This window comes from Gallus gallus, chromosome 18 (genome assembly GCF_016699485.2).
Source record: "Gallus gallus isolate bGalGal1 chromosome 18, bGalGal1.mat.broiler.GRCg7b, whole genome shotgun sequence".
NCBI classification, from domain to species: Eukaryota; Metazoa; Chordata; class Aves; order Galliformes; family Phasianidae; genus Gallus; species Gallus gallus.
The window spans coordinates 9,538,350-9,553,582 of record NC_052549.1 but is presented as its reverse complement, the minus strand read 5'-3'; the positions used below and the strand labels follow the sequence as shown (position 1 = coordinate 9,553,582).

The 15,233-nt window shown below is 53.4% G+C and overlaps 1 protein-coding gene across 3 annotated transcripts in view; it reads left to right on the top strand.

Moving 5' to 3' along the window:
* The window catches only part of SLC39A11 (solute carrier family 39 member 11), a 59,879-nt gene extending 44,847 nt beyond the window's left edge, over window positions 1–15,032 (top strand). For all 3 annotated transcript variants that reach the window (XM_040649800.2, XM_025141834.2, XM_046902187.1), the window contains 4 exons: window positions 1,290–1,359; window positions 12,117–12,215; window positions 13,364–13,522; window positions 13,731–15,032. In XM_040649800.2, coding sequence (XP_040505734.1) covers window positions 1,290–1,359; window positions 12,117–12,215; window positions 13,364–13,522; window positions 13,731–13,809 — 407 coding nt within the window. In that variant the 3' untranslated portion in view covers window positions 13,810–15,032. The remainder of the gene's footprint in view (window positions 1–1,289; window positions 1,360–12,116; window positions 12,216–13,363; window positions 13,523–13,730) is intronic.
* The last annotated feature ends 201 nt before the right edge of the window (window positions 15,033–15,233 follow it).

Sequence of the window (15,233 nt, the reverse complement as noted above, 5' to 3'; positions counted from 1 at the left end):
ATAATTTGTTCCCCATGTATCCGTAATTTGTACTTTCATTAATTGTGCTGCTGAGTTTCTTATTGCGTGCAATTTGCTTTACAGCGGGGGGGGAAAACCGGCGTGTCGTTCCCCCTCCCCAAACTCTTTTCTGTTATTTGCGCAAATGGGCACTTTTACCCTTTGAATGCTGCTCTCTGGGTGAGTTACACTTCAAAGGAGATCTTTCAGAGGAGCAGAGCCCTTTGTGCAGAGCTCTGTCGTGCCCTCATCACACTCAGCATCACCGTGAGTGCATTGATAGAGCTCCTTCCCCTCTCCCCACGGTGCTGTTGGGCAGCTTTGCATGGGGGTTTTGCACCAGTGCTTTGCGCAGGGCCTTTGCACGTGGGTTTTGCAGGAGGGCTTTGCACGAGTGCTTCATATGGAGACTTTGTATGAGGGCTTTGCACCAGCACTTTGTACAGGGACTTTGCACCGGGGCTTGCACCGCTGCCTTGCACTTTTCTCTTAGGAATGGTGAGGAGTTTCCTCACCCTATCTGTAAGACTGATTCCTGATGTCGTTTTCACTGCCTCCACCCTAAGCCATAACTCAGACCAAGGCTCTGGGTTGTCTTTTTTTATTTTTTGTGATGTCTTTCAACTTCTACACGCTCAGCCTGGAACAGGGGGCTCCATGCTGATAGTAAATCAGTGCTGCTTCTTATGGTGTGTTTCCAAGGCAACTGGAAATCCAAGGGGCCACAAACACACACGGTTCTGTTCCTCTGAGACCTCGTCCTCTCAGGCACGCGCCGTGTGACACCTTCCATCTGTTTGAATGCCTTCTGAGCGTCCCCTGCATGGCTGTCACACAGCCTGGGTGGGGAACGGCCCCCTCAAAGGCTGCAGAACGTGCACTGGAATCAGGCTGCAAACCAGCACTGCTGCTGTGCTTTGGATGGCTTCCCCCCGCCATGCTCGGGGTTGCATTGAAGCTGCTGGGGGCTGTGGCCTTTTCCCCTCTCCTGTGCTCATTTCAGGCATAGAAGTCTCCCTGTGTTTGGCTGCAGTGCGTTAGGCTCAGATCTTGGACCATTAGGCTCAGATCAGGGAGCCACAAAGGTCCCCCAGCAGTCAGCATCTCTGCACCCAGTGCTGCTCAGTGGTACCCCTTGCCCTCCTTGTACAGATTTGCACAGAATTAAGGTTAAAATGAGAAAGGCAACAGCCCGACCCGCAGCCCCACTTCCTTGGGCGTGCTGAAGGAGGGGCAGCCCCATGGCTGCTGCAGGGTCTGACCTTAATTCTCTCTCCTTCCCGTTGCAGAGGGGCTGGCAGTGGGAGTTGGATTCGGGGCTATTGGAAAATCGGTGTCTGCCACCTTCCAGAGTGCCAGGTAAGGCAGAGCGCGGCGCTGCTGCGGGCGCGGGGTTTGGGGCACCTCTCCCTGCCACAGTTTGTCCCCTGTCCCAGGCTGAGCAAGCACCATTGCTGTTGGGTATTTCAAGGCGGCGTGTTTGTCAGGTGGACAAAAAGCTTCTGTTGGTGATTCTGGTTCCTAAAGCGGTTCTGTCCCAGCGCTGCTGGGCTGCTAAATGGGGGCTGCGGGGGCTACGCTGTGCCTGGTGCAGTGGTGGGGTGGGATAGTGGCGGCTCAGTTCGTGCAAGCAGTGACTCGGGGACATCATCGCTGCCCCCAGCACAGGGGGCTGCCAATGGCTTTGCAAAGCAGCAGCAGAGGTGCACCTGTGGTGCTCAATGTGCTCTCACCAAATGCTTCTCTTTTTCTATTTGAGTCGTATCTCTGAGTTTTACCTTTTGATTGCCAGACCCGCTGATAACGAAGGTGTTGTGGAGGGAGCACAGTGCGCTCAGGCTTTGCAGTGCCCTTCCCAGCCCCCTCCAGGTGCTAGAATAAGGCACACTGCAACTCCAGTAGTGCTGGTGGTCTATGGGGCCGCAGCACTGGGTGAGAGCTGCATGCAGCCCCCAGGCTGTACGCCTGGACCTGCAATGGGTCTGAGTGATGCCCACATCACACAGCTTTCATGATATCCATATCACCTCCCATTCAGCTGAGGGCTTGCTCTCACTGCTCTGCCCTGGGCACTTGGGTTGCAGCAGATACAATCCGGATTTGTGGTGAGCACAGCACAATAAAGCAGCTATAAACTGCTTTTCTCCAACCTTTTGCAATAAAAGGCTCTTCATAAAGCCTGCAGAGACTCCAGGGATTCTCTTACAAAAGGATGTGTGTGGGTTTTTTTTGTTGTCAGCTGCTCAGTAAAAGCTGAGAAACCAGAAGCAGCTGCTTCTTTCTCTGTATTTACAATGGCATTAATCATGTTAGATAAAAGGTGGAGTCTGCACCAGGGAAATACCAATGCAAATGTTGTCAGCTGCAGAAGGAGACAAAATGACTTCGTTGCCATCAATCTGTCTATCGTTGTCATCTGCGGGCAGAACAAAAAGCTCTTCGTGTGGCCGCTGCCCCGTGGAAATGGTTGGGGATATCCAGGAGTGAAACGCTGTGCTGTTGCCAATTCCTCCCACACAGCATCTCTGGGGAGGACGGGCAGCTCCCGTCTGCTCTGCAGGGCCAGAGCAAAGCGTGGCTGTGCTGGGCATGGGGAAGGGATGCAGTTTGCACGGAGTATTGGGAAAGGAAATTGCTGCTGTTGGGGAGCTTTTGTGGAGAGGAGAAGATGGGGACAGCTCTACGCAGCGGCTTTGCAGGAGCCCTTTGTGTTGGAAAGTGGCAGTGGAGTTATACAGGATTTGAGCTAAGGTGATGAAATAGACTTAAATCTTTTGACACATTCGAAGGGAAAATTGCTCTGGGTCAACCCCAGCGCTTGGGGGATGTGACAGCTATGATCTCCTCCGTCTCCACGATTTGAAAATAGCATTTCAATGGAACAGCTGCATGACTCAGTTTACCCCCTTACCCCCCTCCTCCCCCCCCCTCCCCGGGTGTGACTGTGCGTATTCCCACCGTGATGTGAGCTGATTGTCAGCGAGGCTGAGCAGCTCTGAACTGAACTGTGTGACAGTGCTTCTGATGGCTTCGACGCTCCGATGCAAACACCCGGGGCTGCATTGCGTGCGGGTGGGTGCTTGCAGGGCCTGCTGACCCGTGCTCGCCTCTGCCTGCTGCTGGCACCGTGCAGATGCTGATCGATGCATTTCACTTCCCGCAGCGGACTGAGACCTGTGCAGGAGCTCACTGTAGGGCCTTGGGGAGCTCCATCCCAAAGGGCTGCTGGTTCCAGCTTTGCGTATAGGAAACGGGAATGGGCAGAGAGGGAATTATGAAAACCGAGAGAGCCCCAGTTTGCCCTGCAGAGGGCGGCAGGAGGAGGCCGGGCCGTGCCGGCTGCCGCTGCGCTCCGGTCGGTGCGTTGGGGTCCCCTGGGTGCCGCTCCCCATCGCCCCGCTCCGGCCCCGCAGCTCCCGGTGCGCGGCTCCGCGCTCCTCTGCTGCCCCCGGGCGTGCGCATCCCGCTCCTGCTGCCCGGCCCGGCTCGGAGGAGGCTCTGCTGACGATGTCACTGTGTACAAACAGCAGAGATCTGGGCAGCCGAGCTGCTTTCTTCCTTCTGATGTTGGGCAGGAATTGCTCACCCGGTCCAAGATCTTGTGTGCGTTGTGCTGCACTCCAGAGAGGGCTCAGGATATAAAGGACCCTGCTCTGAATTTGGGGAGCAGGGAGCAGTTTGAGTCCCTCTGTGCCAGATCCCTCTGCGTTGCATGCCTCTGCTCGCCATGGGGCAGCCAGGCCCCACAGAGCTGCTCAGCACAGTGCTGGGAGCAGGATGGCTGTGCCCCACTGCTCGCAGTGACTGCATGCAGGGAGGAGGAAAAAGAGTTAGTTTGACCAAACCTCCCCACTTTGCGTGCCTGATTTAAAAGGAACCAGATGGGGCTGGAGCCACCCAGTATGGCTTTTGGAGGAGAAAAAACCCCACTGAAGTGGCTGTCAGTTTTGTCTTTAAGCTTGTGGACCGTGGGGGACTCTCAGCCCCCCCATGCCATGGGAGTTTTGCTTGCAGCAGTGACAGGGAGGGGAGCCCAGGAAGATGCTGCCTGCATGAAATGCATCACATCCCTGTCCCTTCATCTCCCTCCCCATCCCCACATCCCTTTCCCTGTTCCCTTATCCCATTGCCCATCCCCACATCCTCCATCCCTGTCCCCACATCCCCCATGCGCAGGGCGGCTCTCCCTCCACATCCTTGTGTTCTGTGGATGCTGTGGGTGTAACCTCTGGGTGATTCATCTTGCAGCCCTGCTGTTATTCTATTGTCATTCTGTGCAGAATTTTAAAAACACGCTGAAAGATTATTATTAAGGATGGAAAACCAAGCCTGGAGCCACTAGGAAATGCTGGGGACAGGACTGCCTGTGCAATTCTGACAGTACATAAACATGGTAAGAAAGCAGCCTTTGTCACAGCCTTTGTCACAGCCCATGGCTAAGTCCAGTCACAAGGGATAGTTGGTGCCGGAAAATAGTTGTTGGTTTTTTCTTTTTTTTTTTTTTTTTAAAAAAAAGAGAAGTTCACCATGGCAATTTTACAGTGGTGTGCAGCAAGGTGTGAGTGTGATGGAGGGATTGTTTCATTTCAGAGGCAGGCAGTGCTGTATGTGGCCGTGCTCTGTCCTTCATCCAGCCGAGGGCAGCGATGCCTGGCTGGTAGCTGGTCAAGGGAGAGAAGTGGGAAGTGTCAGCACGGTGGGTTTGCTCTGCACACAGGTGGGATTTCCCTGCACTTTTCTTCCCTAAAAGCACTCAGTGTACACTTCTGCTTTTTGAATCTGCCTCTGTTGCAGAGGTGGGAAGCTCCTGTTCCTGCTGGCTGCTGCACAGCAGAACAAGGAGATCCCAGGTTGAGCACTAACAAAGAGCCATCCCAATCCCCATCCCTGCCCGTCCCCATCCCTGTCCCCGTTCCCACTGCTCCTCTCCCACCTGGCACTAGGTGGTAACATCCCCGCTCCCATCTCCTGCTCTCAGCAGCACTGGGCACGCTTGGTGCCTTTGCACAGCTCTTGGGGAAGCTCTGGCCCAGCTGGGTGTCTCCCTGGCAAAACACAGAGCAGGAGCTGCCCTTTTAGGTGCGACGGGAGGTTGGAAGAAGCGAAAGCAGTACAAAGCAAAATTGCAGAAATTGACTTAGAGCGGATAAAGGCCTAAACGTTGGAATAAATGATGTGCAATATTGCATCGTGCGTGGTGCGGACAGCAGGTCTGATAGGACACCTGCCCCGTGCTGAATGAAGGCTCCTGTTCAGCTGCACCGTGTGTGTGTGTGTGTGTGTGTGTGGCAGCGACGCAAACAGATCTGTTTCCCCACTGGTGCTGGGGAGGGTTCCTCACTGCAGCACAATGGCCCCCATTCACAGCCCTGTGCGGGGAGTGCTGGCCCTGTTGTGCCCACAGATTGTTTCCTGTCCAGCTCTGCTCAGACAGAAAGAGGCTTCGGGCTGACGGGAGGACTTTGACGATGGCTCGGAAAATATTATTTCATGGGACAGGCTGTGCCTCCCACGCTGCTGGAAAAGAGAAAGAAATAGGCTGAGGCTTGATTAATGCACGGAGGTTGAAACCAGGCAAAACTTTTACGCTGTGTTTTCTTGGAATGAATGGGAATCATTGTGGTGCGAGGCAGCACAAGGCGCGCTGGGTTCGTCTCTCCCATTTGCACACACCAGCTCTGTCTCTTTTGCTCTGAATAGGTCACGGGGGAGCCAACATGGCTCGGGTGGGATGGAGATGTGGGGGCTGAATCCTCTCTCCTTTATCAGCTCCAGGGATGTGCATGGGAGCACTGAATGGAAACACCTCCTCCTGCTGCGTGGTGGGGCTGGAGGGGAATTCCGTGCCCTGAGCTCTGTGTGTTCCTCAGCCACTGCTCCTTCCTGCAGTGCAGCCTCTGGTTACAAAACAAAGCTGCTGCAAGATGCTTATTAAGCACCTCTTAATTAACCTGTCCTGGAGGTATATGTTTATTATTCAGTGATGGTTTTTGAGCTGGGAGCTTCTGCTTTCTGGGTTCTGAATGCCTGGCTTTGTGTCCCTCAAGCAAGTGCGGGTGGGTTTTGGCTCCTTGGGTGCTTCGTTTCTCATCACGGCTCATTAATTAATCTCAGGGCTTCTGCCCTGCTCCTTGAGCAGCTCTGGGAAGGCGCTGGGCATAGCAGTGTGCAGATGGAGGCATGGATGCCCTCCCGTGTAGGTGCAGATGGCCCAAGACAGCTTGCACTGAGCTCATCCTTCTGCTTCCCAGCTCATTGCAATGCCAGGAGGGTAAATGCAGGGCCTTCCTGTGCCTTGCTGCTCGGTCTGTGATGAGGAGAGGTGCAGCAGGGAGCAGAGACCTCTTGAGTGGGGTCTGTTGTGACAGGACACGGGGAAATGGTTTCCTGTCCCATCCTTCGTGGGTCTCTGCACACCAGCTTTGATCTGCACTGCAGTTCCCATTAAAATAAAAGGAAGAGGGCAAAGAAAAGAGCAGAGAAAGAAAAAGCCATTATCCCTATTTATCTTATCAAGATAAGGCCAAACAAGGCTCACTTTGAGCGAGGGGCTGGCTCTGCATCGCAGCCCGTGCCTCTCTGTAGCAGCATGGATTGAAAATAAACCTTCCGAGGAGGGGAAGCAGATTGAATGAAGACATTGTTACCGTACAAGATGTGATAATGGGGCTTTTTATAGCTACATCTGTTAGTAAATTGTTTAGTTCCAGGTCTGGGGCTGCATAAAGGCGCCGCTCCAGTGCTTTTTCACACTCTCTCGGGACTCATTTTAGCAGCGATGTTGCAGGACAGGGAAGGGAGGAAGCATTTCTGTGCTTTTCATTCTCTTACCTGCTGGCACCAGTCCCCAGCAGCGTGCAGTGAGTGGCAATCACTTACAGCCCCCCCAGCCCATTGGGGCGCTCTTGGGACCGACCCTGAGTCCCGTGGGGATGATGTGTCCGTCCGTTGGCTCTTTGGGGATGTCACTTCAGTTGTCCAAGAGACAGCAGGGGAAGTACCAGCACACGTGTGCATCTGTCTGTGGAATCACACAATCATTAAGGCTGGAAAAGACCTCCAAGATCCCCAACGCATCCCACTGAGCCCATAACCACATCCCTCAGTGCCACATCCCTCCAATTCTGGAGCACCTCCAGGGACAGTGACCCCCCACAGCTGTGCCAGTGCCCAACCACTCTTTCCAAGAAGCTCCTCCTGTATCCAACACAAACATCCCCTGGTGCAACTTCAGGCCATCACCTCTCATCCTATCACTCCCCTCTAAAGTAATTTTCTCCATGAAATGTGCCTGTGATGTCATACAAAGGGAGAAGGTTGGTGTTTTGGGTGAAGTTATAAATGTTAACGGGCAGCTTATATTGGGTTTTATAGGTGAGCCACGATCCCAGCCCTGCTTTTAGACCACCCAGCCTGTCTGTGTGTTTAATTTCTGAAAAATATTTTAATACCCTTTATAAGGTTCTGTATCTGCCTCCAGCTTGAGCCCTCCCCACATCATTAAAATCACTTTATTTGTGGGTGTGCATTATGAATATGTAAAAATCTAGATTTGGGTGTAGCGAAAAGAAGAAATGGGCTCAGAGCTGTGCTCAGGGCATTGCCTGCAGTGAGGCTGTCCTTGTGCATCCCTGCAGCCGGGGGGTTGTTGTGCATCCAGGGGTGCAGGCGGAGTGCTGGTGCTTTTCTTTGCTCTGGGTCCTCTCTGTAAAGGTTTAGTTCTGCAGCATGATCGTGGAACAAAGCATCCCCTGGTGCTGCCATAGGACTGCCTGCCCTGAGCCTCCCTCCGTCCTTCTTGGGGCTGAATTTTCACACTTTTCCTTCTATCCTGAAGGGCCATTTTAGAGAAGAACATATCATTGGAACAGGTTGTTCGCTTTGAAGTTGGCGCGTGGGGCCTTTTGTGCGTGTGGTTTTTTGCCCTGAGCACCCAGCATGTGAAAAGCACAGCTCGAACATCCCTGTGTGCTCCCTGCTGCAGTGAGAGCAGAGGGGTGAAACTCAGCACTGTGCTCTGTGGGCAGGGGGAGATGCGGCCTTTTACCCCATGCGTGAGGCTGATAGAGAAAATCAAACAGTTCTAGAAGTAATAGGGCACATCAGCATATGGATTCCCCCCCAGGGGATAAATTATTCCCACACAGTGGGCAGCTCTGCTCTGGCTCTGGCACACGAGGATGGCCCTGAGCCCCCTGTGAGCTGATGTCCTGCCAAGAGGGGGATGCTGGTGGCATCCACGTCCCCACCGTGTCCCCTCCCCACAGCCCATGTTCCTTCTCCTGCCTCCTCCCTTCGCCTGGAAGCGATGGCAAAGTGCTGTGAGAGCTGGGGGGATTTTGTGCTCTCCAGCTGAAGTTCACGTCCCGGTTGCTGCGGGCAAGAGGAGAGAGCAGGTTTTATGATGTTCAACTTCGCTCGTGTGCCTTTGGGATAAATTAAGGGTAAAATTTCCTAAAATTGTAAATGTTTACTGCGTGTGGACCCAGGGCTGTGTATGTTTAAGGCTGGCAGGGGGCCAGGCCAGCAGATGGGACGCAGACCGCACGGCACGCTGTGCGCAGTGGGGCAGGCGGATTTGGGGAGGTGGCAAAAAGCAGCACCGAGGGAGGCATGGAGCAGCCGGGCTGTGCCACCACTGCTCAAGGATGCACACGAGGGCTGCTGAAACCCCTGCAGCCGGGCATTTGCCTGTTTTAGACCTGTGCGTTTGTGGTTTTGCCTTGAGGTGTTCATCTGCGTGGCTCTGAGCCCTGCGTCTTTTCCACTGCTCGGTGCCCCGCGTTGTTTCCTTCTCTTGTGCCTTTTGCTTCCTTCCAGTTTTACCGACGCCACTTGAAAAGCCATCGCTCTTTGCATAGGTTGAGTGGGAGCCTCAGGCTTCCCGATGGACTCGACACAGACTTGATGACCTCCAGAGGTCCCTTCCAACCCTTATGGTTCTATAAAGACAAGGCGCCTGCTTTATTTCACCTTCCTGGTGAAATAAACTCCCACCTTATCCCTATGCCTGCTCCCAGCCCGCTCCTTGCTGCAGGGAGGACAGCTGCTCTCAGGACGGGAGCACCCCGCAGCCCAACCTCGCGTGAGAGGCACCGTCAGTGCTGCACAGAGCCTGGCGTGCCGAGGCAGCTGCGCCGAACAGGTAGGGCAGGTATGGGGAAACGCTCAGGGCCCCGCGCTCACCGCAGGGCTCCTTCCCACCTGCGAGCCCTGATCAAACACCTCGCCAGGCAGCCCGAGTGGGAAGCCATGATGTAATCTTGGGAACCCAAAACAATCGGCCCTTTCATGGCAAGACGATAACAATCAAAACAGTATGTAAGGGCCTGCCATGCAAGAATACACATGCACATTATACACTGGAGGGAATTGAAAGCCGTAGTGAAAAGGGGCTTGTTAAGAATATGTAGCCTGCTTTCATAATCAGTTTGTAAAATAATAGGCCCTTGAAAACAAGGGTTTAGGCTTATAGAAGGCTTTCTGTGCCTTGACCTTGCAAATATGCAGAGATGCCAACTTTTTTTCTGAAAGTGAACTTGGAGTCTCCCAGCGTGATGCCGTGGCGGTTGGCAGCGAGCTGGGGAGCACTCGTGGGGTGCTGGTGCTCCCCGCTGGGGCTCAGCCACAGCTTCACCTCTTCTCCCTTGGAATGCCGCAGGGATGATCAGCCCAACGCAATGTGGACCCCTCCGTGGGACTCGTGGTGTGCCCGGGTGGAAAAGGTGCTGGGGCATAGCACTGTGGTGTGCCCGTTTTACAGATGGGGAAGCTGAGGTTGAGTGCTGGGAAAGGAAATATTTCCTCTTTCTGTATATCAGTGCCTATCTGTACGTTAGGTTTGACCTGAAGCTTATCCTAATGTCTTTTAGGTGACGTGGGTGACAGCACAGGCTTTGCTTCTAACACTTTGCACAGATATTCCCAACCTTCCCCAGTGTAGATCCCGATGTCTCCGAATGTTTTGCCATTGCCCCCTTGGCCAACAAACCATCCTGTAGGAGTTGGACTCGATGATCTGTGTCCCTTCCAGCTTGGGTTATGCTGTGATTCTATTCTACCCCATCTCTGTGTCCCGCAGCCCTTGGGTCAGCCTGCTCCACGCTGTCTTTGTGCATCTGTTTTACAATGTGTTTCTTTGCAGCAGGGGGAAGCTTTCCAAGAATCCCCACCTATTTCTGTAATAAGGAAGCCTTTGTTTTCCTGGTGCACAATGCAGCTTTATGCGATTTGGTTGCTTTCTGACCGACCTCAGTGCCATCAGCTCGACACCGAGGTGTGAGGCGTGCACAAGTTGGCAGCCAAGGGAGGAGGGACATCTCCTGGGACCGTTTTGTTCCCAGTTTGGGCATCAGAGCTCAATGTTGTCTGCCTGAGCACCTGGGCATCACCCATATGCAGGGAGCCAAGGCAGGATGGACGGGGAGGTTGGAGTGTTCCCAGCCTCTGTGTTACCCAGGATTCATTCTGATCCTGCTGAGATGCTGAGCCCCAAAATCCGAGTGGTGCTCAGGCAGAGCTGCATGATAGGAAGTGAAGGAACAAGTGGCCCCATTGGGTGATGGAGAGTGGTTTCAGCAAGTGAGAGCCCTTTGGAGGGACCTGAGGCCATGAGGTGGCAAAGGGATAATGCCACCCTGCAGCTGTGACCTTCTCCCTGTGCCACATCCCAGGGTGCTGGGGCTCAGCTGTGTGCTTGAGCCTCGTGCCAGTGTGATACCTGCACCTATGTCCTTGGGAAAACCCTAGCCCAAAACCTGACCTGGGCTGGGGGGCACACTGCTGCTGCCTCCCCCTCAGGGGAGCCCTGTAGGGTTTGCTATAGGGGCAGAGGGCAGGGAAAGGGCAGGGGCCAGCCCACCCGTCCAGGCTTCTCCTGCTGGGTCCCTCCCTGGCTTAAATCCCCTTCCCTGTGCCCCTCGGGGCTGCCTCTGTGCATGGGCAGCCCTGCAGCGAGGGGTCAGCGAGGGGGGAGCACGCTGCTGCTTCCCGTACAGACCCCTCCATTCACACTTCCCTCTCCCACCCCATTAATTTGTTGTGGTTGGGGCTAGTAATAGCTGCTTTGTGCGAAGGCGAGGGAAGGAGGAAAAAAAACCCAGCACACAGACAGCAGCTCCAGTGTTTTCTAAAAGGGATGTTTTTCCCCCTCCGTTCTCTCTCTCTTTCCCTTGAATAATGTTTTTGATTGTAATAGCCTGTCCTGGTTAGGGAAACCCACAGCCTCTCCCCCCCCCTTCCCCTCCCCTCTTCTGTAAACCATGATTGAAGTTTAAACAACCCGGAGAGATTTTTCTCACCAGTCTTATTTTACTAATAGGAAACAAGTGTTTAAAGGGAGCTTTCAGCTGCTGGCCAAGGAACCCCTGACTCTGCCTGCAGAGCTGGGAGTCCCAGTAATCCCTGGGACATGCATATGTGTGCACACTGCTGTGGTGGTAGTGGGGAGCAGCCTCTGCTTAATGAGGTGCCTGGTGGAGGGGCTCAGGGTGCAGCCCTGAGGTCGGATGGACCCCACAAAGTGCAAATCTTTGTTTCTTGACCGACAGCTGTTTCCATGTTGGATGAGTGGTTGAGTTGGAGAAGGTCCTGGCTCAGGGAGTGTGGGGTGCTCTGGGGGTGGATGCTGTGCTGGCTGCCAGCACGCAGCTGGGGCTGAATATTGGAAAGGAGATGGAAAGAGGAGAAGCCTCACCTGGTTCTCTGCCCTTGAACATCCTTCCAAACCTCTCCTGCCTGTCCTTGAGCTTTAAGCTCTAAAAGAGCTGTGTTTTCTGCCACTGGGAATCGAGGGCTTTAATTGGAGCAGCTCAAGTTTACTGTGCCTTCCTGTTATAACCCCCTTTATCAAGCCTTTTATCTTTTGTGCCTGAAGAAATGTCCTCACAGCAGTCTGCCTTCTCCTGCATTACTTTACCAATGGACAGACCAATTCCCTTCCCTTCCCTTCCCTTCCCTTCCCTTCCCTTCCCTTCCCTTCCCTTCCCTTCCCTTCCCTTCCCTTCCCTTCCCTTCCCTTCCCTTCCCTTCCCTTCCCTTCCTCTTTTTCTCTTTTCCAGCCTGTCCTTTCCATCCAATACAGATATAGATATCTACATGTTCTTTTCTCTTTGTAGGAACTTAGCTATTGGGATTGGCATTCAGAACTTCCCCGAAGGCCTTGCTGTCAGCCTGCCTTTGCGTGGTGCAGGATTCTCCACGTGGAAAGCGTTCTGGTAAGCAAAGCTCTGCCAGAGCAGGGGCCCCTGACCTACAGCTCCTATAAGTGGGTGCCCGTGACTTGCTGCCCTGTACCCATTTGCATTGCCTGCCCAGGACGGTGGTGGGGTCACCGTCACTGAAGTTGTGGCCCTGAAGGACGTGGTTTAATGGGCACAGTGGGGATGGGTTGGGATGAGACTTGGTGATCTTGGAGGTCTTTTCCAACCTTAATGATTCTTTGATTCAGTTGTTCTATTCTGTGATTCTATTGGGCTGCCTTCGGGATGGACTTGTGTTGGCCAAGGGCCACATGCCACGGTCTCCATGGAATTCTCAGCCTGCAGAGTTTTGCTGGAGCTGCGCTGTAGACCAGCAGCTCCTGCAGCCAGCACTGCCCATGGCTGAGCCTGGGGCTGCTTTCCAGCCCCCTGCAGTGGGTGCTGCCCCACTGCCCTGAGCTCAGAGCGGAGCTCAGCCCCGAGCCCTGCGGTTCGCCCCAGCGTGGCTCAGTGCCTGTGGTTAGCTCCCAGATCCTGCACCAAAAAAGGGGATTTTTACTTTGTATTCCATTTTTTTTTTATTCTCTCACTTCACTCTGGGCTGCATTTCAAACCCACTTTGTTTTTTTCCTTTTCCCTGAGGTGAAAAAGCCAAGGCCATGAACTCTGCAGGCACAGGGCTGCATTCCTGCCTGCGCACGTGTGCTGCGCTTGGGTGATGGATGGGAGGGCGGGGGGGCTTGTAGGCTGCTCCCTCCAAAGCTTTGTTTTCTTATCCTCCCACCCATCTCCATTGCATCGAGTGCTGGGACTGCACTGGGGCTGCTAGGGAATGAGTTCCCATGGTCATATTAAAACAGCCTCAGAAGGAAAGAGAACTGAGAAAAAGAGTGGGGAGGCTGTGGCCAGATGTCCCTTTTGAGACTGAGCTACGCTGGTTGGAAATATTTCCTACCTTACCTATCCCTGGATTCCCAGATCTCACAGGGGGAAAGCTTTGGATCGTGTCTGAATTCCCTTCCTGGACAAATCAACATGGTTTGATCAGATTTCCTTTGCTGCCTGGTGCTTGCTGTGTGTGAGGGGTGAGCTGCGTGGCCCTGGCCCCAGCCCTGGGGGGGCTCAGGGGATGCCCAGTGACTTTCAGTCCCATTGTCCCACAGGTATGGGCAGCTGAGCGGCATGGTGGAGCCCCTGGCTGGCGTCCTGGGAGCCTTCGCCGTGGTGGTGGCAGAGCCTCTCCTCCCCTACGCCTTGAGCTTCGCTGCTGGAGCCATGGTCTATGTGGTCATGGATGATATCATCCCCGAGGCACAGACCAGGTGAGAACCCTGACTGGCCCTAAATTCAGGTTAAAGATTAGAAGTCTCTTCTCAGAAAGAGCAGTCAGGCACTGGCACAGGCTGCCCAGGGAAGTGGTGGAGTCACTGTCCCTGGAGGTGTTTGAGAACAGTGGAGATGTGGCACTGAGGTCAGTGGGCACGGTGGGATGGGTTGGCAGAACTCACGCCCTCCCCTTTCTCCCTGCAGTGGCAATGGGAAGCTGGCTTCCTGGACCTCCATACTTGGATTCGTGGTGATGATGTCCTTGGACGTTGGCCTTGGGTAGGCAGCTTGCTGCTCCCCAGGAGAAGACTTCACAGCAATTCCCATGGTGGCATTTGGAACTGGACATGCATTATGCTTTAGACTTTTTTGGTATATATATATATATTTTTGATCTGGTTGGTGTTAATTTCTTATAATTTTATATATCTCCTCCTCATGACATCAAGTCGATGGTTTTCAAAGCACAAATACAGGTGATTCCTTGCAGGTCCTGGATTCCTTTCGCCACCAGATTTTTTTTCTCCAAGAAGGTTCTTGCATGACGTGTTGGCCAGGCTGCAGATTTTCCTGCAGTTCTGGGGTGGTTTCTCTGATTCAGGTCTCTCTTGGTTTTGATCATCCTTGTAGAAGATTAGAAATTCACTGTCGTGTGCTTAAGCCAGTCTGCGGTTAAGGACCAAAGTGTATGAATGCAGTAAACTCCTTAAGAGTCTCAATTTCCACTCCTGGCTTTGAACAGCAGTGGAGGTGTTAGGACTGGGATGACACGTGCAGCACCCTGGGGGCAGCAGGTCTGGTGGATCCTGCAGTGCAGGGAGTGCGTCACGGTGTTCGTCGGTTGTTTGAGAAGGCAATGTGTGTTCATCCACGTTGCTGCTATGTGATTGTTGTATGGCACAATGCATTTCCACCTAGGCCCATGGCTGTGCCCAGCACTGCCGAGCAGCTGCCGTTCTCCAGCTGCTGTGTTGGGTTGTTTGTCACTCTGAGCACGGTGCCGTGTTACCTTGAGCCAGGACCAGCTCTTGTCCTGCTGAGCAGCATCGGGATGAAATAACTCATCGGTGTGCATTAATTATCCACCCATGCACCACATTCATCTGCCTTTTCATCCTCTTCCTTCCAAGCATCTCCTATCCAACAACCACGGGATGGTTGAACCCATGCTCATGTGGGGAGCAGCATGCAGGTGTGGGGAGGTCCACACTCTAGGGCTGCTCTGTTTTTCAGGAAGACTAATGAGGCTAATGAGGCCCTCCAGCAGGAGTAACTGGATGGCTTGGCAGCATCTCAGCCGTACCTGCACCCAACAGGGCGGCAGGAAGGCAGGGGGGGATGGGTTGGGTGAGCTAAGGGAGAACCATGCACTTTTGTTTGGTTTGTTCTTTTGGTTGGGTTCCATTTGTACTTCATTTGTATGTCACTCTGGATGATACAAAACTACTGTTTGCCAATGGATTTGACCTTTTAACTGTGATTGGTTTCAATAAATGGGAAATTCAGCGTTTGCACTGATTTATTTTAAGGCAGTAAATCCATACCTTTTCTTCTCCTCCTTTTACTGCATTTCTTTTTTAATGGTTTGATGGTTCTCGGCTTGGCAAATGTCCTGCCTCTCAACCAGGAAGGCAGCGAGCTCTGTGAAGGGAAATAACAAAAGAAGAGCCAAGAAAGGTATCTGCAGTGCATGGCACCCACGAGTTT